This window comes from Gossypium hirsutum, chromosome D10, assembly GCF_007990345.1.
Source record: "Gossypium hirsutum isolate 1008001.06 chromosome D10, Gossypium_hirsutum_v2.1, whole genome shotgun sequence".
Classification (NCBI taxonomy): Eukaryota; Viridiplantae; Streptophyta; class Magnoliopsida; order Malvales; family Malvaceae; genus Gossypium; species Gossypium hirsutum.
In genome coordinates, this window is record NC_053446.1 from 67,603,399 (window position 1) to 67,629,868 (window position 26,470).

The following is a 26,470-nucleotide window of genomic DNA, read 5'->3' on the forward strand; positions in this document are numbered from 1 at the left end:
TATGCCTAAGCATGCTACTCTCAAGCTCACACCTCACTTGGATGACACTTCCATCTACAAATGGTGGAGAGGATGCTAACCCTGTTTATAGGCAACCCTAGAACAATCCAACAGGTAATATTCACCCTAATGGATGGCTACGATAATTTCTATCTCAAATTATCTATTTAAGTCGGTTATGACTAGTCAGAAGCTGTTTGGAAGATTAAAATTTTGATTAATTTTATATAAATTATCCTAAAATTTTGATTAATTATGTAAATGACTTTCTATTTTGATTATATACGTAAATGACTTAAAATGAAGAGTAAAAATTAGTGGAGCCAAAGAGAATGGCGCCACCAACATGCCTTGTTAGCTACCTAAATAAAAAAGTCAATTTTTGGTGGTGCTAAGAAGAATGGCACCACCTATATAAATACTAGGGAAATATTTTAATTGAAAAGCATTTGGGGACTTTAAAAAAAAATTCATATTTAGTCCAATCCTCTATTTCTTGATTTCTTTTTAAAAAACCCTTTATCAAACAATTAATTCACATTACGCACATTATTTACATGAAAATTATTTTAAATTGCCAACATTTCAAATAACTATAAATTTACATAATTCACAAAATATAATTTTAGATTTGCAACATTCCAAAATAATTTCACTTAACTTACCATATATAATTTTACAATACGAGCAAGTTTCTCAGTAATAATAAAACATAATTAAATGATTTTGCTCAAGACTAGAGGTGCTCATGGGCCGGGCGGCCTGGCCTGACGGTCCGCCCGAAATATGGGAGGATTCGGGTAAAAATATAGGCCTAAAATATGGGCTTGGACAAAAAACTGAGGCCCGTTTAGAAAAAGGGCCGGGCCTCGAGTACCACTTTTTTAGCCCGGGCTCAGCCCGGCCCGAATATTCCGATTACTCGATTCTAGAGGGTTTCTTAAGCTGCCTCAATATTCCGATTACTCCTCCAAACTTCTAGAGTCTTCATCTCTAGGAGCTTCCCCACACTTCTAGGAGGCCCAAATCCTTGGTTTCTCGAATGACCCTCTAGTGACTTGGTTGGAATTTTTTTGCCCTAGTTGGCACTCATAGTTGTCACTTGCAGTCTCAACACATGGACCATGACATAGGACTCTACTCCCAACATATGTGTATGCCATGATACATTTTAGTCCAATTCTTTCTAATTTTCGTCCAAATCTTTATCCAATGATTTCATTTTATGTTGTAATTCCTTATTTGAACTTGTATTTTAAAAATAAAAATAAACAATGAATATATGAAAATGAAATTGTCTTGACATATATGAAGCGATAATTAAAATTCTTGTAAAACACTTATTTAACACAGGTTTAAACCGAATTATCATATCTCACCCTCAATATTGTATAAAACAAATGAAAATGGGTTTAACTATTTGTTTGAGGAACACATGCTTGAGAGTTGATGGTAAGATCAAAAAGCCTAGAAAATTGCCTAAGATTGAGCTCAGCAACCAAAGCCTAGAGAAATAAACCCAAAGGGCCTTGAGAGTGGTGTGCCCAATACCACTGCCTCTACACACACAACCCCCCCCCCCCGGGCAACCCCCAAAAAAAATCATGAAAAGTAAAAACCCAACAAAATTTACATGAACCAATCAAAATCCAAAAGGATAAATCACAAGAGATGAGGTTGATTACTAGATCCTCTTAAACAGCCCCCACATAACAAGACACGTACGTGTGTCCCCCCGTTTGACAGTTATGTTTTCAACCCCAACTCTTCACAAACTTCACTTCCAGTTTTTCTCCGCATGATCCTCGGTATATGCTTCCACAAAATTCTCTTCTTATCCCCCCCTCCCCCCTCCCCTTTCTTCCCATTCTAATCAATGGCGGCCACCACCACCATAACACCTTGTTCTTCTTCTATTCTTCTCCATAATAATAACAAAACAAACCCTTTTTTCCACTCTTTAAACCCCAAAAAACCATCTCTTCTCTTCCACCCTTTTCCTACCCTTTCTTTCTTTCCATCTCTCTCCTCTTCTACTCCACCACCACCACTATGTGCCCCACGCGTATACACCGCAACTATAGAGTACGCGCCGCCTGCTCCAGACTCCAATTTCCACCATGAAATCTCTCGCTTAAAAGCTCTTCGTTTAAAGCTTTCATCTTCCACAACCCTCAAGCAAAAGCTCAAAATCCTTGACTCTGATGCTAAAGTCAAGTTCTTTTTAAACACCCATGGTTATAAAAAGGTTTTGAGTTCACTCGGTTTGGGCTTAAACGAATTGTTTTTGGTTAAGTCCATGGTTGCAGCTGGTCAAGACCATGTGTTCGACATGGGTTTTGGTTTTGAAGATAGGGAAATGAGTTCAGTGAAGACGGCGCTTTATTCATTGGCCAAAATCATTGAAAAATGGGACTTCAGCAATGGCGGCAATGGCAATGTTGGAAGAGAGAATCAAAACGGCGGTGTTTTGGTGGGTGAGGACACTCAACAAGACTTCAACAACCTGTTGAAGGTTTTAGGTGAAGTTGAAGAGTTTTATGATTGTATTGGTGGAATTATAGGGTAAAGTTTTCATTTTTATCGCATTTCGTTTCTTATTAAATTTCTGACTTTCGACTAACATTGCTTTGTTTTGTTTGTAGGTATCAAATAATGGTGCTTGAGCTACTTGCACAATCCTCATTTGAAACTCAATCTATAAACAATTCCAATCATTTACATGAATCAATGGAATGTCAGTTTTTAGAAATTCATCCTCCTATTGGCTGTGACCTTTCATCAAACACTGAATATGCATCTCAAGCTGCTTTATGGGGAATTGAGGTTAGCGCCAATGGAGTGTTTTTCTATTTATGTGTAGGCTAAATTCTCGAATAGGGACCAAGGAATTACTTGTATAATGTCAAACTTTTTAAAAAGGTCAAATCTTTTTTAATATGCTTATGTGTTCTATTTTAAACACTTTAGCATTCACTTAATTTTGTATTATGAAGTGCTTGAAAAACCATGAGCATTTTCGAAAAGGTTTGACCTTTATACGAGCATTTATATTTTAAACATTTTAGCATTCACTTAATTTTGTATTATGAGGCGCTTGTAAAACCTTTATTTGAACACTTTCGAATTTGGCCATTACATGAGCATTTAGGTAAGGTTAAAATATGCCATAAATTTTTAATACTTTTTGTAAATTTAGAATTTAATTTTTGTACTTTTATTTCTAGGAATTAAGTCTTGCTTTTTAGATTTCAAAATTCAGGTCTAATTGTTAACCTTGTTAAATTTCTAGAAATAAAAGTACATGTCCTAAATTTCAAATTTGTGAAGAGTACAGGGACCTATGACATATTTTAACCTATAGGTAAAATGATACGGATATGTCCACAAAGTTTGCTTGAATAATAAGATATGATCTGTTTTAGGGTTTGCCAGATTTAGGTGAAATATATCCATTGGGAGGTTCAGCTGATAGGCTTGGTTTGGTTGATTCTGAAACTGGTGAATGTCTTCCAGCTGCAATGCTTCCTTATTGTGGCAGAACATTGTTAGAAGGTCTTGTAAGAGATCTTCAGGTATATACAAATGTTTGGTAAAAGTATAATAGAAGCCCCTGTACTATGGGTCAGATTGAATTGTGCTCCCTCTACTAAAAAAATAGACAAGTTAGTTCCTAGTTCAAAGAGCGTATTGGTCATTTTTAGGCACTGTTAAAAACTGGCGTGGCTGATGGAATAATCAAACTGATATGTGGTATGCCAGTTTTTAATAGTAGAAATGAATAAATTTTTTAATAGATCACTTTGCTCTTTGATTTAATGTGCAATGACTAATTTGACTATTTTTTGAGTAGGGGGGCTAGTATAGAGACATCCATGGTACTTTTTACCACAAATGCTTTTATGTCTTTTTTCGTGCCAGACTTGTGTTGGTTTTTTACGTTTTTATTGCATGGATGTAAGGCTAGAGAGTTCCTTTACTTCAAGCTATATGGCAAACAATGCATCACTCCTGTTGCGATCATGACGAGTTCGGCTAAGAACAACCATGAACATATCACTTCGCTTTGTGAAAAACTCGGATGGTTTGGAAGAGGCCGGTCAAGTTTTCGACTCTTTGAACAGGTTGGAGTTCTCTACTGTCTGTTTCTATCCCGTTATTCGTGCTCGTTATTAATTTGTACATATAAATTTTGTTAGCCTTTAGTCCCTGCCGTAAGTGCCGAAGACGGACAATGGCTGGTTAGGAAACCGTTTGTGCCTGTATGTAAGCCTGGTGGTCATGGTGTAATATGGAAACTCGCGTACGATAAAGGTGTTTTTCAATGGTTTTATGATCATGGAAGGAAAGGTGCTACCGTTCGGCAAGTCAGGTTAGGCATATGTATTATATATCGGAACTTATTTGCATGATATGATATGTACCGGTCGCTTAATTTTTAGAATTTGCAGTAATGTCGTCGCTGCTACTGATGTGACCCTCTTGGCATTGGCGGGGATTGGTTTACATCATGGAAAGGTATGCTTGTTAATAGATATCCTGAGTTCATTGGGATTGAGTTCGTTTGCTGAATCAGTATTTGTAACAGAAACTCGGGTTCGCGTCCTGCAAGAGGAACATGGGTGCTACGGAAGGAATCAATGTTCTAATCGAGAAGAACCTCGATGGGGAGTGGGCATACGGTTTGTCATGCATTGAATACACTGAATTTGATAAGTTTGGAATCACAAGCGGACATCGTTCACCTAATAGGTACACCAAGTTCGATACATTCAGTTTTAATTCATCCCTTCCGTATTTCCGTGCTGTATCAAGTAACAAACTCGGAAATTTCTCTTCATTGTATCAAGTTTGCAGGCAGAGTTCCCTGCTAATACGAACATTCTTTACGTGGATCTACCTTCAGTTGAGTTAGTTGCATCGAGTAGAAGTGAAAGAAGTTTACCCGGAATGGTTTTAAATACGAAAAAGTCGATTGTATACACGGATTATTTTGGAAACCGGCACAGGTACTCGGCTTCTATCCTTTCGCAGGGATAGCTCTTTCTTTGGTAACTTTTAAACCGCCCTTTTTTTGCAGTGTTCCCGGTGGCAGGCTTGAGTGCACTATGCAAAACATCGCGGATAATTTTCTTAATACATATCCATCTAGGTGTTTCAAGGGTGTGGAAGGTATCGTATTATCTGAGTTCAACCGTGACTTCTTCCATTGATATCATGTTATCATTTGGTTTTACATTGCTGCTACGTGTGTCTACAGATAATTTGGATACTTTTCTTGTTTATAACGAACGAAGAAGGGTCACATCATCCGCTAAGAAGAAAAGAAAACCTTTGGACACCTCACTTCACCAGGTAGTTTTCCGAATATTCTTCTTTCGCACCCTTGTTTTATATCGAATTAAACTATTTCAGATACTAAATTGTCTTTCCGGGGAAAACCGGTTCTATATGCAGACTCCTGAAGGTTCACTGTTGGATATCATGCGGAATGCTTATGATCTTCTTTCATGGTGCGATATTGATCTTCCCGAGGTATTTCCTATAAGAACTATTAACATTTTCCAGAACCAAGCTTTAACTACAAATATCCTATTTGGGTTTATTGAGCTTATCGTGTTCTTTCATATTACCTAGGTTGAAAGTAACGATAAATACGTTGACTCCAGACCACCGTTTCTCATCTTTCTACATCCCGCACTCGGACCAGTTTGGGAGGTCACCAGGCAGAAAGCAAGTATATTCTGGCTTTTGCAACTCATATTTTCCTTTGGTGTAATAACACTTTCTTCTGTTTCTCAGTTTAGCGGAGGTTCCATCTCTAAGGGCTCGGAGTTACAAGTCGAAGTAGCAGAGTTCTTGTGGAGAAACATTCAGGTCGTAAATATCTCGATGAATGGTTTTAGTAATGCTATATCATTATCTTTTACACTGACACGGGGTTTTCTTTTCCTCCAGCTCGATGGGAGCATGATTATTGTAGCTGAAAACATTATGGGCTCGACTAGGATCGATGACAAAGGTGAACTGATATTACAACACGGACACAGGTTTCGTATTGCATGCTTTCGTGTATCTTCAAAGATTGTACCAATTGATTCTCGGGTTCAAGATTGAGTTCATCTTTTATGCAGGTGTGGAAGATGTAAGTTATGTAACATAACGGTCCTGAATGACGGAATTGACTGGACTTCCGGAGACAACGTTTATTGGAAGCATGACATTCACCGTTCCGAGGCACTTAAGGTTATATTACACGGAAATGCCGAGTTTGAGGCCTACAATGTTATCATACAGGTTAAATCTGATAACCATCAAACAATTTAAACCCGGGTCTCAGTACCTTATTTTAATTGGTGTTGTCCGTTCATACTCAAGCCGGTTTTCTGAGTCACACTCTGTTCATATTTCGGTTTTTTCCTTCATGCAGGGAAATCATGTATTTGAAGTCCCAGATGGCTATAAAATGAAGATTACTGCTGGAGATTCAGGTTTGCATAATTCGATGCATCGGCTTTTTTTTTAGCATTGGTGGATTTCAGAAACTTGATTTTCCGTTGTGCTTATAGAACGATCTTGATTTCAACACGGTTTTTCTCATGAACTCATCTACGTCATTCACTTCGATTGCAGGTTTAGTCGTTCAGATGGACCTGATTCCGCAGAATCTGATGGATAACGGAAGTTGGTTCTGGAAATACGATACCAAAGGCAGCCACATTTTGCTGGAATTGGTAGAGTTGTAAAAAAGATCATCTCCCAATGATTAACTCTTTGGTTTACGCGAATCACTGTTCGCTATCACTGAGCTTCAACCACTTTAGTTCTGATCGGTTGAACATAAGTTTAACCTGTCCTATACTAGTAAATATTCGAGTTTACCGGTATTAGCTTGATGTGCATACATTTGTTTTTTTCTTATCGGAAAAATGTAAACGAACAATGTATAAGTTCTATCAATGAAATTTGTATTCATATAATCATTAGAATTCGTGTTTTTGAAACGAAACTTATTGTGCAAGTAAAATCAAGAATTGACAAATTTACACTCGACAAAGAACGTTACATGTTTATCCAATAGGATTATGAGATTGTGAGCAGCATCGGTTGAGTAATCTAAGCAACGCGTTGGCTTTTCTTCGAGCTTTAGGTGAACCATCAGTGGCCAAGCTTTGAAGCGAAGGAATGCTTCTCGGGTTTATCAAAAGCCGTCTCGCGACTTCCTCTCCGCCATCTTTGCACAATCCGAGCAAAAGTGTTATCGAGTTTTCCTTCCCTTCGGCTGATCCAAATCTCAAAAGATCGATAAGAAGAGGCACCAAAGGTCTACTCTTTTTAATAGCTTCGAGCCCTTGTGGGCAACTTAAAAGCAGGGCCAAAACACCCAATGCATCATCTGTTATACCTGCTTTATCATCCATCAACAATTCAATAAGCAACGGAACGGCCCCGGCAGCTACAGTTTTCAGTTTGTTAGCATTGTAAAGCGCAAGGTTGCATAATGCCATTGCAGCGTCCCGTTTTCCAGTCGTTGTTCCTTCTCTAAGGAGCGCAACGAGGGCTGGGATTGCTTGAGAATGAGCTCCGATAGCTACCTTGAAGTCATCTATCATCGACAAGCTAAAAATCGCAGCTGCTGCATTTTCTCGTGCCTCCATCGTTTTTCCTGATTCGAGAACATCAACTATATTCTTGATAGCTCCGGCCGCCATGATCAAGATTTTATTGTTGTCGAAAATCGAAAGATTAAGCAATGCAGTAACAGCGTTTTCCTGGGTTCTTGGATCGTTAGAGCTCAGCATCGTAACAAGAAACGGTATAGCTCCTGCCTCAGCAATTATCCTACGGTTATCCATCCCAGTTTTCGCAAGCAACCGTAACTCATAAGCTGCTTGTCTTTGAATATCAACGGAACCCATCGCCAATTTCCCGACCACAAACTCTGCAGTTCTTTTAACAGAATCAATCGCCACTTTGGTAGCGGAAATATGATCGACGGCTTTCTCGCACGTTTTTTTCTCCGACTCTGCATTTGACGAGCATTCCATTAACGGAATATTATTCTCTTGACACCACTGATGCACCAAGCTTTTTAACGCATAGTTTGGTATCAAAGCCATATGAATCAACCTTTGCCCGCTCTTAGGACATGTATAATGTCCCGTATTAATCCATTGAGCTATCGAACTCCGATCATATGTATGTCCCGACGCCACAATCACCGGATCTTTCATCAAATCGAGCGATATCGGACACCGGAACTCATCCGGAACATTAAACGACGCCGACGTGCTCTTACCCACCGAACCCGAAACCTGTCTAACATCATTTTCTTCACTTTCTTCATTAAAAACCATAGATTTAGCATAAGAAACAAGTGATATCAGTTTGTTTATATTTGAAACCACAATTAACCCTCCAGTACCTGCTTGTTTATGAACTTCATCTTCAAGCTTTGACATTTCTTCTTCATAGTCCAAAACTGTCTTCAATCCAACACTGTTAAAAACATGTTTCACCGTCTCAACATCAAACATGTTTTTTTCGGAAGCCATTAATGTAAGAAGAACATCTCTTGTTTGAATCTCTTTAGGATCTACATATAATTCAACTCTTTTAGCTTGTCTATGAAGAAGCTCAATTTGTTCTTTAATATCAACTGTAACAGTAAGTAAACTCAATGGCAAAATATCTAATGCTCTTGCAATTTCTTTAACAAAGACATGAAATTGATTAGACAATCTCTCTGTCTGAATAAGTCCCCATAATGAACTACCGTTTTTACACCCTTCCATCGTCGATTTAACTCGTCGTATCACCGAGAAAAGCTCGCTGAGACATAACACTGATGACGGCGGCAACATCGGGTTGTTTGATTCTTGAATTTCTTCGAACAATGATGTAAGAACTTTGATTCTTCGTAACATTGTTGAAACGTTACGTACTTGTATCGACGGAAGCTTTTCGATTGAACTCACTTCGTTCGATAAATGAATCAATGATTCTAACAAAGAATTTGATTGCAAAAAAATAGAAGAACCCATTTTTTTTTCCTTGTTCTTCAATTTAGTTCATGTGGACAAAGGTTTTATTACTAAGCTTTTGAATTAAATAAATATTGGTTTGACATTTAAGACAAAAATTATTAAACAACTTGTCTGAAATTTTGACTCCTTCTATTTGTACATTTAATGTTAGAAGATGAAGTATGACTTGCTAGGCTGCTTCCACTTGGAGGGTTTATATTCTCTGCTATTCTTTTTTATATTCGGAAATTTGTCCTTTTTTCTTTGTTAGTTAGCTTTCCTGAAAATAATTATTTTGGGTTACTTGCACTAAACGTCCCTGAATTACGGGTAAATTCTAAATTGGTTTTTGAACTTCTAAACATTCCGATTAAATCTTAAAACTAAAGTATCATTTTAATCAGGTCATTCTGTAGTCATAATCGTTTGCTTTGACGTTAAAAATGTCAGGTTGGATTTGAAGTGTTCCTTATTTTACTGATATAAAGGGATGTCAAAAAAGCTCTAACCTGACCTAATTTGATATGGTTTTTTTTTTTGAAATCGGGTTTAGGTGCGGGTTAATTTCTTAAATTAGTCGAGTCGGGTTTAGGAAAAACCCGTCCGACCTTATCTCAAGATAATTATCAAAATATCCTTCCATATATAATGTTAGTTTAAAGTATATGATAATAAAATTTATATTATTATATGTTTTAGCGTAATTATACTTAGAAAATAATTAATAGTATCATTAAAATGGTTAATTAATAATTATTAGTTTATTTGATAAAAGAAAATTGTGGTATATCAAGTTGGGTCGAAGTTGGGTATAGCTTTGATTTTTTTAATTAGGTTTCGAGCATGTAAATTAATATTTGATTTCAGGTCATGTCATGATCGGCTTATGTCCGGGGGATATATATAAAGTTGCGGTCAAGGCGGTAAAAATTCATTTAGCCTTGACTCGTTGCCATCTTTAAATTAGTTTGTTGGAGCCAATACTATAGACGGCGAATTCATAAATTGTTTTTAGAGGAGACCAAAATTGAATTATAAATTTTTGATGTGTCAAATATAGATTATATCATGAATTAATTTATAATTTTATCATATTTGAAGGGACTAAATAGAATAATTTTCATTTTGAGGGGAAGCACAATTTTCCCTTATGTTTATTAATTTATAATTTCATCCTTTATAGAGATATAATTACAATTTTTTCTAGTTTTTGGGGCCATAGAGTTCGACGGATTACTAAATGCCAATATTTTAATCAAGATAATTAACTGCGGTAATTATTTAAATTATCCGATTATATAATAAAAAAATATAGAGATCACATTATGCCAAATTAAATTATGGGGACTAAATCCTGAATTTGAGCATAGTTGAAGAATCAAAACCATAAATTCTCTTTTTTACAATTACTATTGAGCTTTTCAACTTAACTTTTGCCCACTAGGAGTAGACATAATTTGCATATAAATCGACATAAGATTCGATTCTTACGAGAGTACCCCAAAAATATAATTCTACATATAATATATACACAAAAAGAAAATTGTTTCCATTGGTTTTTTTAGCACCATTCAATCGGGTTTGTATTAGTTCATGAATCAATATGTTTGATATCTTCCTCGAGATTAATACCTCGATTAATTCTCAATTCAACCAGTTGATTAGATCCAGTTCAAACAATCACACTATAGAAGTGGTGAATTTAAAAAAAGCAAGCAAGGGTAAAGTTGCTATTTAAGTCTCCTATAAAATGGTTAAATTAAAAATTAATTTATAGTAAAATTACACTTTAATCCCTAAAAATGAAAAAAACATGTTTAATCCCTTCAAAATTGACAAAATACTCAATTTTATTATTCAATTCCGACCCTATTAAAATTTCTGAATTCATCTAAAACATTCATAGAGTTGAAAAAAAAAACAACCAAACAACTCTAAAATGTCAAATAATTTCACAAAGGCAATCCATTGTTTCTTAAAAGTTGAATTGAATTTTCATTACATGAAAGTCATATGTCATGATTTGAATATTATATGATTAGCAGTCTTATAAGAATAAAAAAACATTAAAAAATACATAAAAAAAAAAACAAAATCTCCAACTTTGGTTTCTTAATTTGGACTAAGTCATTAAGTCTTCAACTAATTTTGGAAGATTCCATTTGGCTTTTTATTTTGTCAAAATCAGACCAGACAATTAATTTAGATCACTGTTTGTTTTTTGTATAATGTAAAAGATTTAGTGTAAGATATAGGCCAGCTTAGAGTATGTCAAGACAAATTTTCATAAGTATTTCAGAACATTAAGAAAAGGACATAATCTTATCAATACTAAATTTTGAGTTTAATTAAAAATTTCAAAAATTTGGGGCAAAGGCAGAAAATATTAAGAGGACTAAAATTGAATTATAATTTTTTTAGATTAAAAAATAATTTTATTATTTTATGAGGACTAAGACCCTATTTATCTCTTTGCATTGACGTGTATATATTTTAAATATGCTTCACTTTACATAATATTTAACGTTTAAATTAACGATTATACTAACAGGATGACTTGATTGGTACAATAATATTAAAAATAATTAAAAGGTATCAATTTTCAAAATATTAATAAATTATATGAAGAGTCCCAATTTCTTTTCCCTTTTTTAAAAGTAGTGTGAGAAAATGATATGACCATACATGAAAAATAAAACTCCAATTTTGACTATTTTCTATTGCTTTGAAATGAAAGCCTAGATTTTGCCGAGGGCAATAGGTTTTTACTTTGTTGACATTTATTTTGCCTAACATGGGGTGTTCCATCCTATTTTATTTTGATTAAACAAATTTTTTTTAGATTTTTGAGGGGGTGTAAACTTCAATTTTATCATGGATTAACATGTAATTTTATTATTTTTAAAGGGACTGAATTGAAATGTTTTATTTTTAGGAAAGTCAAGGCCCTGCCACCCCCTCCACGGTGTCGTCTTTAGTGGGCAATATATTTGAAGGACATGAATTAAATTGTAAACACCTGGGTATCTATAAGTATAGATAACTTAAACATGATGTGTTAAAAAAAGTACTATCAACAAAATTTATGGGGACCGTTTCTTTTTCTTTTTCTTTTCTTTATAATTGTCAAACTTAAATTATCCATGTTAAGCATATATTTGTATATAATTTGATCCATGTATTTTAAATATATTGCTCTTGTATTCCAATTGGCATTTAACGTTTGAGATAATGGCTAGATTAAAAGAAAGACATAATTGATACTATATTGATCATTTGAATATTCAAATAGAATGTTTTGAAGTTTGGATACTAATCTAAAACCTAAGTCATAGTTCGAGCAATGTTGTTGAAACCATATTGGATCGTTTAGTCAGATTCGTTGGATCATGAATTGACCGGTATTTGAAGATTCAAATAGAATGTTTTGAAGCTTGGATACTAATTTAAAACCTAAGTCATAGTTCGAGCAATGTTGTTGGAACCATATTCGACCGTCTAGCCAGATTGGTTGGATCAGGAATTGATCAGTATACCAATCTGGACAAAAAGGTTGAAACAGTTCCTGAGTGAATCATTTGAGACTGATAGAATCAACTTTATAATATTTTATAATTATTTATTTATTGGTAGACCGATGGTTGAGCTTATTAAAACAGAAATCAGTAGTCTTATATATTCTACCATCAGTTTGGTTTTTAAAACATTAAATTCAAAAAAAAAATATCAATCTAGAGTGAATCTTCTATCATCTCTAATATATCACAATTATTGGGCCGGCCCATTTGGCATTTTTCTTGTTTGAAGCACAAGCCTTTTTCGCTTGTCAATCATCGCTTGTTTGATATCTGAGCCTATACCTATAGAAAAAGGTCGGGCTATTCGTCCAAGTTCGAAGACTTGATTGAAATTTGGACAAATGGGCTTAGGTTTAGCCATTTAAAAAAATAAAAATATCATGGACAAGTTTAAATGGGTTTGGGTTTATCCATTTACGAATACGAACGAATTTAAACAAAATTTTAGGCTCATATTTTAAATCAAATCGAAATTAAACAAACATAAAATTATTAAAATCATACGCAACCCCGATCTAATCCAACCATTAACAAACATGGTACCCATTAAAATTGGGTTTTGAGAAAAGGACAGGCATTAAGACAAAAGTGGGCTAATTGGAAGCATTATCATATCTCTGCCCCCTTTTGTTTTTCTCCTTTCCCTACCACACAGATTGTTTGAAATGACATTTTTCTAACTCATTCCTTCAAACATTGATTGCTAAAAAAACCCAACTTTATTTATTTAAAATTAAATATTCCCAAATTTTATCCAAATAAATTTATATTTTCTTCTGATTTGATGATTTCTTTTTCTCAAGTGTAAAATTGTGTTGATAACATTTTCAATAATCAAATATGGCGGATTGAGTAAATTTAAGCAAGTAATGTCTTTTTCAATAATCTATATTTTTCATATATTTAAAATTTAATCCTCTTATTATATTTTTGTATATTTAAAATTTAATCTTCCTATTATTATTTCAAGAGATTTAGTTTTTATATTTTTGAATTTAAAAAATGTAAATCCAATTATTTAACACTATTAAAATTCTTCTAATAAATTCAAGTTTATTATAACTTTATTTTTTTTGTTACTTGACAACTATACGAGTATCTTTTTTAAAAATTTCAAAACTTTATACCAGTGAAATTTAAGTGAAGAATTTTAATGGTATTAACAGCTGTCTTGAAATTTGAAATTTAAAAAGTATAGAGGCTAAATTCCTAAAATAAAAGTAGAGGAACTAAATTCCAAATGCACTAAAAATACATAGCCTTGTAGCAAATTTTAACCTAAATTAAAAATGTATAAAATTTATTAAATTTGAATTTTCTTTCCAAATAAAAATATATATTAACGAAGGATTGGTAAAAAAAAGTCTAGCGATTATTTTCTTATGTAAACTAAAGTATAAAAAAGAAAGAGGGGGTGTAGCTTTGTTACATGCAAACCACATGGAATGTAATGTGTTCCCCCTCTCTTTGTTTCTGGATAATTTACACAACGTTATGCATGGTGATGTATAAGAGGATGTTGGACGGTAGGGTCGAGTGTATAAGGTGAGTTTACTTACTCGAGTTAGTGATCCAATTATCCCTTGTGCTTGTAAGGTTCTTACTTTTTGATTATTCTTTTAATGAATGCATCTTTTCCTAAAAAAAAGTGTCACATCCCAAAAATCGGGTTAGTAGAAATTGGATTAGTGAACCAAGAGTGGTTACATCCTATTTTTGAATAAATGTTGTAAGAATCATAATATGTAAATTGATTTAGTTTAGTGGCTAAATATTTTGGTTAAGTGTTTGAGGTCCTATGTTTAAGTTCCTTCCATTAATTATTATTATTATTTTTGTTCCTTCGTTTGGTTGTTTACATGTGGGTAATATTTTATTATTGTTAGTTTATTAATAATAATAAGTTTACTGGTTTAGTGATAAGGCTTTAGTTTACCTTTGTGTCCCTAATCCAAATCTTGTTGTTGCTAAAATTAAATTAATTTTTGTTCCTGTTCTATTGTGCCGCCTAGATAGTCAATGTGTGGGTCAAATTAATTTTATTTTTGTTCCCGTTCTCTTCCCACTATCCTCATTCTTTCCATTTTTTTTGTTTTCTCTGACGTTTTCTTTCCTTTTCCTTTCATTTGTTGCCATCTTCTTTTGTTGTCGTCCCTTGCTGATGTTTCTTCATTGCCACCTTATCTTCTATCGTGCCGCCATCTAGATTGCATTTTCCCCATTAAAGTTTGTCGATTTAATTATGGTTGCGATTCTGCTAGGGGTGGATCGTAAGGCTATACACTTCCGGCGAGTTGAGGATTTTGGAAATTTCTTTTCTCTTCAAGGGTAAGTTTTCAAAACATCAATTTAGGAGCTGGTTTGCAATGATTTAGCTTACGAAGGTCGAATGCCTTCTATTAATAGGTTAGGGCGTATAGGCCCACCTCAGGCAGACTTGTTCGAATGTAGGTTTTGGAATAACAATCTTTTTGTATCTGAAAAATGGTTATGAAGTAATCGTCTGGTATGTTAGTGTTGTAAGTATAATTTATGAAAATATGCTAAGTTTTGTAAAATGACATATCTGATCTATAAATCCATACTCATCGTTGGCATCTTTTTGTTCTACTATGTTCATATATGAGCACGAGAAATCTGAGTATGTTATTCTAACTATATATGAACCTGTTATATGATCATGCATGTGACATTATGGCGAAATTGTTTTGGTATGGTTAATATTTGACGCATATATGTTCTATAAAGCATGGAATCCCATGCCTACTGATTCTTTTTTTTGTATAAGACTGCATATTCTACATTCTTTTGTTCTGATTTCGTATTTGCATGTCATGTCACATTACATGGGGTTGGGATGATATGGTAAGGAGCATATTCTGACATGTATATCTGGTGGTTTAACCACATACCTGTTCTAGCATATGAAATATAGTGGCATGACCACATATTTTGACAATTTATCTGCATTATTCCTGGTGGCTTTGTTAACAATTATCTGTTGGTGCGTTTTGGATGGACAAGTTCTGGGGAACTCTAATTGATGTGTAGCGGAGTTGGGTGGGCAGTTTTCTGAATAATCTGTATTATGTTTTCTGGAAATACTGCATTGACATAACCATGTATGCTTAATTTTGCTTATTTGAATTTGATGTAATTCTCTGTGATATTCTGATTTGTTTATTGTATTATTTTTACTTATGCTTGAGTTAAGTTAAACACTGAGCTTCATAGCTCATCCATTTCATCTTCTCATGTAATTCGTGGACTTAGGGATGGGCGGCGTTCAGGAGCTCAGATTGGTCTTTCGCATATGTCGGTCAACATAAATTTTATTTGTACTTTACGAACTTTTGGAGTTTCTTTTGGATTTTATTTTGGCATTTTCAACAATTACCCTGGACAAACTATATGTTTTTCTAGAATATAAATTTGACATTTGTTTTTACAAATAAACAAAATGATGGATTTTTCGCTGCAAAACAAATTATTACTTAAGCTTTCAGAAAGGTAACCAAGATAATGATTCGAATTTTCAGTTTTGTAAAATAAGATGAATGTTTTGAAAAATTCCTATTAGACTATAGCTAAGTTTCTAAATGAATTTCTGCAAAAAAATTTTACAAGCAATGGTTTAGAAAGTGAATAATCTAGTTTTCGAGTACATAGTGTAACCTTCAAGATCCGACCATAACGTCTAGATCAAATTTAGGGTGTTACCAAAGATGTCCTTTAAATTTATTATGGGAAAAATTGAAAATAAACTCCACAATTAAAGAAAAAAGAACCTTATTTTCAAAGAATTCCAATCTTTTCTTTCCACTATTAATCTATGAATACCCAAAAAGTATAATTTGTTTGAGGCTTGAGGGGACCGAATATAATTTTACCAATATATTAATTCATAAAAATTAAAAGTACTATATAAATAATTTTTATTTATCTAAGAGACCAAGACCACTGTCGGTCCTCTTTATTCACCCCCTAATTCCAACCACATTTAAAGTTAAATCGTGCTGGTTCTATTTACAAGATTCGAGCTGGAGACATTTTCCATTTAGTATATCAGGGAGTGACAATGCATGTGGGTTCCTAATTGATGTTATGTGGAGTATTTAGGTTTCCATGGTGGGGATGAAAAAGGGCCTAGCAACCACTCTAGAGCTCAATGCTTTTATTGTGAAAGTGCTTTTCTTTCAAATCTCGTGAATATATCAATCTTTATTTGTATGTATATAATCTTATGAACTATCATTTCTAAGCCAAATGTACCCAAAAAAAAAATCATTTCTCAACCAAACCTCACCAATAAATATTTTATAATGGTGACCCCATCAACAATTATTTCTAGCCCCCACTTTCTACCATATGTAAAAACAAAATAATTTCTTTTGTTTTCTTTCTTTCAAGAGTTAAATGTTGTAGTAGATGTTTTCAAGATTTTTGTAGCCTCATATTTGTAGTTTGGAATTATAGTCAAAATCAAATTAAAAGGTATTTTTAAAATTATGTTCCCTATTTTTCGAATGTAAAATTATGGTCCAATCACTAATACTGTTAAAATTTTATTGGTGTAATATTTTAAAATTAAAAAAAAATATTTAGTAGTCATGTAAAAAAAATGACGTTATAATAGACTTGCATTTAAAGCTAAGATCTGAAGGAGGCTTGAAAAATAAAATTTTAAATGTATTGAGTGATATTCAATACTTATATTAGCACAATTCTCTAGCTAACAGAGCTAATAGACCTAGGTCTGATCAAGAAAAATAAAAAAAAATTAACCTAAAACAAGGTGTTTAGACGATTTATGAAATATAACTTAAAAATCCGTGGTTACTTGAACCAAACCCAATGTCATTTTTATTTAATTCATTATTAATTTTAATTTTTTATAAAGTAAACATAAATATTTTATATTTAAAATAATGAAAATAATTTAAAAGATCTATATAAAAATATTTTTAAAAATACCACATAAAATTTATTGATTATTTTTATTTACTTGAAAAAAATTAGAAAAATATTAATAAAAAAACTTTGAAATTTTATGAAATAATCTAAAAACCATAAAAAAAACTCATTTTGTTAAAAAAACCCCTAAAACCGAGAACTGAACTGGATTACAATAAGAAATTCGAAAAATTCAAAACACTCGACCCAACCAAACCAAACTCACCCCTAAGTCGATCAATATATTTTTAAAATTCCATAAATTTATATAATATCTAAAAGTGTTACGATTTTGCTATTTATAAAGCTATGGTCTATTTAAATGGTAGTTTGATAAGAGATAAGATATTGAAGATATATAGTCTTTGTAGTTGTTTTCATATGAAGCCATGAGGAGCCATGAGCCACGTTCCACTTCCTCTTGTGCAGCTTGCAAGCTCTTGAAAAGGAGGTGCAGTCCCACCTGCATTTTCGCACCCTATTTCCGGTCCGACGAGCCGAAGAAATTCGCAAAGGTCCATAAAGTTTTCGGAGCTAGCAACGTGAGCAAGATCTTGATCGAGGTTCCCGAAGAACAGCGTGAGGACACCGTGAACTCCTTGGTTTACGAAGCTGAGGCAAGGCTCTGTGACCCCGTCTACGGTTGCATAGGTGCCATAGCCTTGTTGCAAAGGAAGATGATCGAGCTTCAACACGATTTGGCCCTCGCGAGAGCTCGTTTGGCTCGGTACGCTGCGAACTACTCGACCGGTGTTGCTGGTACGGAACTTGACCGGCTTACAATGACAGGTTTAGGTGAGTTCCTAGTTGCTTGTGGTGGATTCATGGATAGTTTTAACCAAAGTTCATCATATCAAGTGAACCAAGATGCACATATGTATGATCTTACCCAAATTCCATATGTATGTCATGATCAACTTTGAATTGCACGAGAAATAAAAAAAAAATGTTGGTTTTGGTTTGGATCAATTCAGGTTTGGTTTAATTTTTGGTTAATCTCATTTTAGATTTAAGGTTTCGAATTTGCTACTTTAGTCCTTAAAATTTATAAAATTTTAAATTAATATATGATAAAATTATAATTTATCCTTTCAAAAATATTAGAAAATGTATAACTTAATGTCAGCTCCCCTAAAAAAAATTGATTTCGAGTTAAGGTTATTAACTTCTTAATATTAAATTGAGTCAAATTCAAATTCAAATTAATTGAGTCGAGTTTTCAAGATTAACTTTGAATTATATACGAAAATAAAAAGGGTTGAAGTAAATGTGGGGCAAAATTTGCAGAGGAATTGTCATAAAACATAGTTTTTATTTTTCAAAGGACTGGTGAAATTATACAAAGTCCTTTCGGCAATCCCCAAAATGTAGGCCCAAAGTGCTTGCCTTAATTTTCAGGTACTGCTTCACATGGTGTTGCTCAGTTTTCATGGTTTTAATTCTTCCCCCAGCAAGCATTAATTATGACTTTAACATTTACCCCTCCAAATTGTTCACCTTGTCCTTTCTCCCCCTGGTAATTTCCTAGAAAGCTTTGACAGAGGGAAAGTTTCAAAGAAAGGAGAGGGGTAGGGGTAGTCATAGTGTGCTCTCTGAAATATAGTTTATTCTCATAAATAGAGATAAAATCTTCAACCACATAATTAAAAGATAACGTGAATAACCATCATATCACATCACACCTTATGATTTTAATAAACAATAATTTTATCACTCCTATTGTTGCTTCGTTCGCAATATGAGTTCAATTTTTCATTTTTTGAAACTTCCATGCAATGCTAATCATATTTCCACGTTCAACCATTATTTGTAGTCAGGGATGAAGCTAAGAATTTGTTACAACATCTACATCATATCCGGGGATGAAGGCAGAAAAAAGTTTTTGGAGGGCCAAAAGATAATTTTACAATCATATTAATTTATAAATTGTAATTTTATGAGGGACCAAGGATTTGAGCAAATTTACTATTTATTAGAGACCAAGGCTATATTGTCAACTCCCTTAAATTTGTTTCTAATTATATCAATTAAGTCTTTCTATTAATTTCAGCGTTAAATATCAACTCAAATTTGACGTGAAGTACATTTAATATCCATGAATCAAATTGAAAACATGTGCATAACACCAACACATGAAGGGCTTGAATCTAACACATTAAAAAAAATCAGTGGCGGACTATTTTGGAAATGTTTTTAGAAATTTTATTTTTTGAAAAAAATTCTCTATCAAACCCTTAAAATTATTGAAAATTATCTCAAAATCTAGCATTAAAATCAAATTATTCATGAAATAATTTGCTTCACGACAAATCAAAATACACATTCAATGCCAAATCTAACAAACGAAGGAGGTTGATTGAATGGTTTAAAAATTAAATTAAAATTGTAGTTAAAATTTGAAGGACAAAATTAGAAAATTCCAATATGATAGCAGTAAAGCATGATAAGACATTTCACATGCATCCTTTACTTGATTCTGAACATATAAAAAGATAAAGCCAAAAAAGGGCAAAATGATTGTGTCATTTTCAGTATACCAAAATGTACATGACAGGCAGGCAGCATCTGTATTACACAACATTAACATGCACCCATCAAAACCCATCATCATCGTCACCATTGTAAAAAGTTTGCTGATGAATTATGAAGGCAAAGGTAATGGTGGTAACACCGGTTCGAGTTCCGGGTTATTGGTTCAAGTTCGAAAGTTTATACAAAATTTAAAGTATTATGTAAAATTTTAGACTTCAAAAATGAGGTTGAGTAAAAAAATTAAGTTTATTTAAAATATGGATTATATTCGGATTTAAGTATTCAAAGCTTGAGTTCGATCTAACCCAACCCATTTTCTAAGTTTATATTATATTATATTATATTATGTAATTTACAACATATAAAAATTAAATCTATAATGCAAATATTAAAAAATAGGAGGGATTCACTTATATTAGTGTGGGTTTACACTTTACACCCTTCCGTAACTTCTTATAGTATTAATATTTTAATAATACAACTGTCTTATTTTATGCTCCATTCATATAAATTATGAATGTCAAATTTAACGTAAAATAAAAATTTTTAACTAATTTTTTATGTAAAAAACTTTCAATCATTCAATGAATATTAATATATACATTTTTTATTCAATATGATAGAGATATTGATCGGTTCTAAAATTTACATGCATGACTAGTAAAATTATATTGATAAATTCAATGGCCGAATCGTTAAAATATTAATTGTATAAAAAGTTATGGAAGAGTGTAAACCCACCCTAATTTTACACCGATGTAAATGGGTTCCTCTCTTTAAAAAATATATTAAGTTGCATATATTTGAAATTTTAATAAATGATAAATATATAAAATTATTAAATATTAAAATTAAAATTACATAAATACTTTTTTAAAAAATAAACAATAATATGGTGATTTGAAATTGATTTATGTTAACCATTTACATATATAAGCAAATTTTAGTAACTATGAGCCGAATTAGATTTAGACAAATATAAAATGTATTAATATCATACATAAGCTCGGTTCAAAGTATAGACACATTACAACTCTTGCTAATCCCCTTACATGATGACAATGGTATTATTTTTTAGGGTTAATTACAAAGTTGCATATAAATCATACTCTTTTTTTTTTCATTTAAGTACCTAAAAGTACTTTTAGTAAAAAAAATGATGTTCATGTTCTTATTCGATGGTATCGGGTTTTAGGGTAAAATTAAATTAAATTAAAAATTTAAGTACCACTTTTAACAAAAAAAAAACTTTAATTACTTGAGTAAAAAAGGAGATATAATTTGAAGGTCAAATTTGCATTTAAACCTAATATTATTTAACTTTAAAGAAAGAAATATAAACATTATTTTAAAATTTAAAAGAATAAAATATTTTTTTAATTATGCTAAGCATTTATGCATGGTGTTGTGATCGTTTTACTATGCTCAAATTTGATATTTTAATTTATATACTTTAATTTGGTATAATTTTAAATTTTTTATTTTTATATCATCATTAGTCTAAATAGTTAGATTCGTAATTATTTATGTTAAAATATTAAGATAGATTTTTCTTAAAACCAACATTCCAACACAAAAGAATAAAGTAAAACAAAAATCATGCTAGAAAGATGAGTTGAAAATAAATGTTTTTAAGTAAAGATCCAAATATGCATTTTAATCGAAATAGTTGTATTAAACATTTGAGCTAACTAATGACATTAACAAAGTCACTATCAACGGAAATATTTATAATGCAAATATTGGTGTAAACTAAAGTAAGTTTACACTTTACACTTTACACCATTCAGTAACTTTTTATATTATTAATATTTTAACAATACAACTGTCTTATTTTATGCTCCATTCATATAGATTATGCACGTCAACTTTGACGTAAAATAAAAAATTTTAACTCTTTGTTTAATGTAAAGAAAATTTCAACCGTTCAATGAATATTGATATACACACTTTTTTATGTCAATATGATAGAGATATTGAATCGGTTCAAAATTTTACATCCATGACTAGTAAAATTATATTGATAAATGAAATGACTGAATCGTTAAAATATTAACCGTATAAAAAGTTATAGAAGAGTGTAAAACCACTCCAGTTTTACTGTACTTAAATTCGATATTTTAATTTATATATTTTGATTTGACATAATTTTAATTATTTTTATTTTTATATCATTATTAGTTTAAATAGTTAAGATCCGTAATTATTTCTGCTAAAATATTAAAGTAGATTTTTCTTAAAACCACACAATCCAACACAAACGAATAAAGTAAAACAAAAATCATGCTAGCAAGATGAGTTGAAAATAAATGTTTTTAAGTCCAAATATGTATTTTAATCGAAATAGTTGTATTAAACATTTGAGCTAACAAATGACATTAACAGAGCTAGTATCGATGGCTTGGTAAGGGCTCTGGTCCCCTAAAAATGATAAATTTTTAATTTAATCGTTTAAAAATTATAAAGCTATAAATTAATAAAATGATGAAATTACATTTTAATCCTTATAAAAATATGTAACTTAATTCTGCCCTCTCAAAAAAATAAGTTGGCTTCACCCCTATACATTAGGACCAAATTATATTAAATTAAAGTGTAAGGCATAAATCTTAAATTTGAACACAGTAAAGTGACGAAAATTCCGTAATTCCTTTGAGCATCAAATTATCCTACTTTCATTTTTCGATGGTACAGATATAATTAGCAAATACGAGTAATTCCTATAACTACAACTAGACTCAATTGATACAAGCACAAATGGAATTATAATTAGAATCAACAATTTTGTATAACTACAACTAGAATCAAACTATTATAAAAAAAATGGAAGAATTGATACTCAAAATATATTCAAACTATGGTGGGATTCAAATCAGAATAAAATCTAGATCGAAAAAGCACACATGTAAATGTAAATAATAGAACTCGAACCTAGACACTTAAGATCCTAGGCCTCAACCTTTGTCAACACTACCAAAACATTACTTATTTACTTATTTATATTTACAAACAAAGTGCATATTCCGCCCAAAATTAACAAATACAAAATTTTCAAACCAAAATATCCGTCCCTTTCAATCAAATCATATAATGCACCATTCTACTTTGCATCCGACAATTACACATGGTGAGATAAAATTTAGATTAAGAACTCACATGTAAACGCACACAATAGGACTCGAACCAACAATTACATATGGTGAGATAAAATCTAGATTAAGAACTCACACATGTAAACGCACACAATAGGACTCAAACCTAGACACTTAAGATCCCAAACAGACAAGCTCTCAATCTTTGCCAATACTACCAAACCCTTATTTATCTACTTATTTATATTTTATAAACAAAGTGCATATTCGGCCTAACATTAACAAATAAGATTTTTCAAGCCAAAATAACCTTTCCTTTCAATCAAATCATATATTGCAGTTGCATCTATTTTCTCATTTAGTATCTGATAATGAGACTTAAACCAGAATAAAACCTAGACTAAAAACTCACATATGTAAATACACATAATAGAACTCGAACCTAAACACTTAAGATCCCAAGCGCTCAATCTTTGCCAACATTACCAAAACATTACTAATCTACTTATTTATATTTATAAATAAAGAGCATATTTGGCCTAACATTAACAAATATAAGTTTTCAAGGCAAAATATCCCTCCCTTTCAATCAAATCATATACTGCACCATTATCCGATAATTACATTAAATTTTATTAATGTTGAAGTTAAACCGAATCAGACTCCTAAACAAAGGAAAAGCTTTCAATACTTGTTTTCTTCATTCACATGCTATGTGACAAAATTCCAACAACAACCAAAATGAGCTCAATGTATCCCCCCTCTCCCTCCCCCCCCCCCCCCCTCCCCATCCCCCTCCCAAAAGGGCAAATTTACATTGTTCAATGGCACTTTCTAGGAGTTTTAATCTACACTCAGAAAAAGAATTATACAATTAATACAGATTATGAAATTGGATGTTTACACTTCCCTCTTGGGACGATTTCGAGTACGTGGAAGCACAGGTTCTTGCACTATTTCCTCCAATGAAATAGCATCATCATCACCATCACCACCATCATCACCCTCGTCCTCTGCCTCCTTTACTGCTTGATTTATAGAGATCTGCATAAAAAAAACCACGATTCAAGTATTGGAATCATTTTAAGTTCGAATCAATTTCAGGTTGGGATTATTTTGAGTTAAAGTAAATCAGGTTTGAAGTTCAGATATTTCATGTCAAATCATTATAGGTTTGGAATCGAATTATTTCTAGTTCGGGTCAGTTTAAGTTGGGATGAATTTAAGTTCAAGCTAGACAAGCATGGATTATTGATTTTTATGATCAAATCGAATAGAGTGGAGCTTGAATTCAGCTAAATCGAACCAGGTTTTCAGGTTTGGGGTATGAATTGAGATTTCTATATTACACCAAAGATTTTAATGAATGTCAAAAACAGAACCATTGTGAAAATTTATCAAACACCTAATGGGCATTACAGTAACAAACTCTTGAGACTACCAGTTCCCTCATTAAGCAATCCAAATAAGACTTCCACTTCAAGAAAAACTCAAATTTTCCAAAGAACTAAGCATCCAATTCAAAAAAGTAGTATAATTCGAAAATCCCGTAAAAAGGGAAAAAAATAAATGAATTTTTTTAGACTCTTACATCTTCTAGGAAGTCTTCGTCGAGCTTATCAGCAATCTTGATGGAAGTAAAGATGGTGATAGCCAGGAGTGAGAGCGGGAACACTGCCGCGAACACGTAGCTGCTGGTGTTGGCGCCCGCACGTGTCACCACCTCTAGTCCTCTCCTTTTCCGGTTAAACAGGTCGTTGGAGAATGCAAAAACTACCGGAGCATGCACGAGGAGTGGGCTGGAGAATGCATTTGCGGTCTGGGGATAGAGAAGGAGTCCTCTCGTTTTCCGGTGAGATAGGTGGCCGGAGAATGAAACGACCGCCGGAACAGAACGGAGAGGGAGTGAAGGTGGGGCTGAGCTAATACTGGTGATGATTGAGTGACTCCCCATCGGCTCTACCTTTTTCTGGAATTTTTGGATAAAATTTGCAGGTTTTTAAACGTTTTCATTGAAATCGGGTTTATCTTGGTTAAAATTTTAGTTTTGGTCCCTTTACTATACTTCAATCTTCAATTTAGTTTATGTACTTTAATTTGGCATAAGTTCATGTCCTTTTCAAAAATTTGAAATTTACCCCCTATACTTTTTAGATTCTAAAATCTAAGTTCAATTGTTAACACTGCTAAATTTGTTAATATGACATTTTGAAATAAAAAATATTCACTTGATAATTATATAACTAAAAAATGACATTATAATATAACTAAAATTTAATAAAATAATTTTAACAATGTTAATAGTTAGACTTGAATTTTGAAATCTGAAAAATAGAACTAAATTCCTAAAAATAAAAGTATAGAGAGAAAATTTTAAATTTACGAAAAATATAAGGACTTATGGTATATTTTAACCCTAAAACTATTAACTATTCTGATTAAAACACTAACTAGATTCTTTTTAAACATATTATTCTCAGTATAAAAAAATTGATATTAACATTAAGGGTTGAAATATTTCTTTAAAAAAAATTCAAATTACTATTTGAATCAAAACTGTTAAAAAAGTTAATTATTTGGATTGACAATATAATACATCAATTCACAACTTTGTGTATAATATAGGGACCAAAGCTATAATTTTTATTAAATAAATGAAATAGTTAGTAAATAGAATCATGAGGTGGTTGGTGGTTGTTCATCTCATACTTTAATTATGAGATCGAGGTTTGATTCTTGTCTATGGGAATAAAGCACATTTTATTGTCAGTCGATTCGAATGCACTGAAACGTATTTATCCTCTTATTAAAGTGTTGCGATGATATATAAAAACTAAGAATTATGAAATCTATCTATATTTTTTGCCAAATCACCTATCCACTTGAAATCTCTCGTCAAACAATATACCTCGTCGAAAAGAGGTACCTTGCTTGACAAGATTGTAGCCACTCGTTATTCATATACCTTATAACCACATCCCATCAGATCACATCATAAACCTAGTAAGGAGACCTAGACTGCAAGATACCCTTATTGACGGCTCTCGAATCACAAGGGACATGTGGTTTACTATGACATTCAGAACTTCCCTTAAAAGGGTTTCTTGAAGGTATGATCAAGACTCAAGTATATCTACTTAATCACTAGAACCCTTTAAAAACATTCTTATATCTCTCGACTCAATGGGTAAATCGTCTATCTTCATTTCATACTCCTTAATCCCATCAGCATATCTTACCTTTAACAGGGACAAATCTAGGGCAGGCAAGACCCTAGCCCTAAAATGAA

The 26,470-nt window shown here is 32.4% G+C and overlaps 4 protein-coding genes across 7 annotated transcripts; 2 read left to right on the forward strand and 2 right to left on the reverse strand.

Annotated features, from left to right (window-relative positions):
- Positions 1-1,719: 1,719 nt before the first annotated feature.
- On the forward strand, positions 1,720-6,980 carry LOC107931841 (UTP--glucose-1-phosphate uridylyltransferase 3, chloroplastic). 3 transcript variants are annotated; one of them, XM_016863798.2, is made up of 17 exons: positions 1,720-2,565; positions 2,646-2,826; positions 3,426-3,575; positions 3,963-4,124; positions 4,200-4,372; positions 4,452-4,518; positions 4,589-4,752; positions 4,851-5,009; positions 5,081-5,172; positions 5,261-5,355; positions 5,458-5,535; positions 5,638-5,733; positions 5,803-5,877; positions 5,959-6,050; positions 6,135-6,297; positions 6,431-6,491; positions 6,634-6,980. In XM_016863798.2, exons 1-17 carry the CDS (start codon positions 1,877-1,879, stop codon positions 6,744-6,746), a joined length of 2,610 nt encoding a protein of 869 aa, XP_016719287.1. In that variant the 5' UTR covers positions 1,720-1,876; the 3' UTR covers positions 6,747-6,980. The 3 variants fall into 3 exon arrangements, 2 of the variants coding, with proteins under 2 accessions (XP_016719287.1, XP_040959738.1); XR_001693309.2 differs by lacking the exon at positions 6,634-6,980 and having other exon boundaries at positions 5,959-6,022; XM_041103804.1 differs by lacking the exon at positions 3,426-3,575.
- Positions 6,948-9,111, reverse strand: LOC107931842 (U-box domain-containing protein 1). Its single transcript, XM_016863799.2, has one exon. It carries the CDS (start codon positions 9,042-9,044, stop codon positions 7,071-7,073), a length of 1,974 nt encoding a protein of 657 aa, XP_016719288.1. The 5' UTR covers positions 9,045-9,111; the 3' UTR covers positions 6,948-7,070.
- An 8,637-nt stretch (positions 9,112-17,748) lies between these two features.
- LOC107931760 (LOB domain-containing protein 21) lies at positions 17,749-19,601 on the forward strand. 2 transcript variants are annotated; one of them, XM_016863690.2, is made up of 2 exons: positions 17,749-18,352; positions 19,375-19,601. In XM_016863690.2, the coding sequence occupies exons 1-2, from the start codon at positions 17,947-17,949 to the stop codon at positions 19,473-19,475; spliced, it is 507 nt and encodes a 168-aa protein (XP_016719179.1). In that variant the 5' UTR covers positions 17,749-17,946; the 3' UTR covers positions 19,476-19,601. The 2 variants fall into 2 exon arrangements, with proteins under 2 accessions (XP_016719179.1, XP_016719180.1); XM_016863691.2 differs by having other exon boundaries at positions 17,753-18,352; positions 19,371-19,601.
- Positions 19,602-23,740: 4,139 nt separating this feature from the next.
- Positions 23,741-25,207, reverse strand: LOC107931801 (uncharacterized). Its single transcript, XM_016863739.2, has 2 exons — positions 24,773-25,207; positions 23,741-24,225 (listed from the first exon to the last, which is right to left on the reverse strand). Exons 1-2 carry the CDS (start codon positions 25,133-25,135, stop codon positions 24,082-24,084), a joined length of 507 nt encoding a protein of 168 aa, XP_016719228.1. The 5' UTR covers positions 25,136-25,207; the 3' UTR covers positions 23,741-24,081.
- Positions 25,208-26,470: the final 1,263 nt, after the last annotated feature.

Excerpts from the sequence above, each read along its gene's own strand:
- LOC107931841 (XM_016863798.2), top strand. The coding sequence starts at position 1,877 with ATGGCGGCCACCACCACCATAACACCTTGTTCTTCTTCTATTCTTCTC. Across the intron at positions 5,173-5,260 it reads GTGTTTCAAGGGTGTGGAAG|ATAATTTGGATACTTTTCTT; the intron begins GTATCGTATTAT and ends GTGTGTCTACAG. Across the intron at positions 6,051-6,134 it reads ATATTACAACACGGACACAG|GTGTGGAAGATGTAAGTTAT; the intron begins GTTTCGTATTGC and ends TCTTTTATGCAG.
- LOC107931842 (XM_016863799.2), bottom strand. The coding sequence starts at position 9,044 with ATGGGTTCTTCTATTTTTTTGCAATCAAATTCTTTGTTAGAATCATTG.
- LOC107931760 (XM_016863690.2), top strand. The coding sequence starts at position 17,947 with ATGAGGAGCCATGAGCCACGTTCCACTTCCTCTTGTGCAGCTTGCAAG. Across the intron at positions 18,353-19,374 it reads GCTTACAATGACAGGTTTAG|GGATGAAGCTAAGAATTTGT; the intron begins GTGAGTTCCTAG and ends ATTTGTAGTCAG.
- LOC107931801 (XM_016863739.2), bottom strand. The coding sequence starts at position 25,135 with ATGGGGAGTCACTCAATCATCACCAGTATTAGCTCAGCCCCACCTTCA. Across the intron at positions 24,226-24,772 it reads ACGAAGACTTCCTAGAAGAT|ATCTCTATAAATCAAGCAGT; the intron begins GTAAGAGTCTAA and ends TTTTTTATGCAG.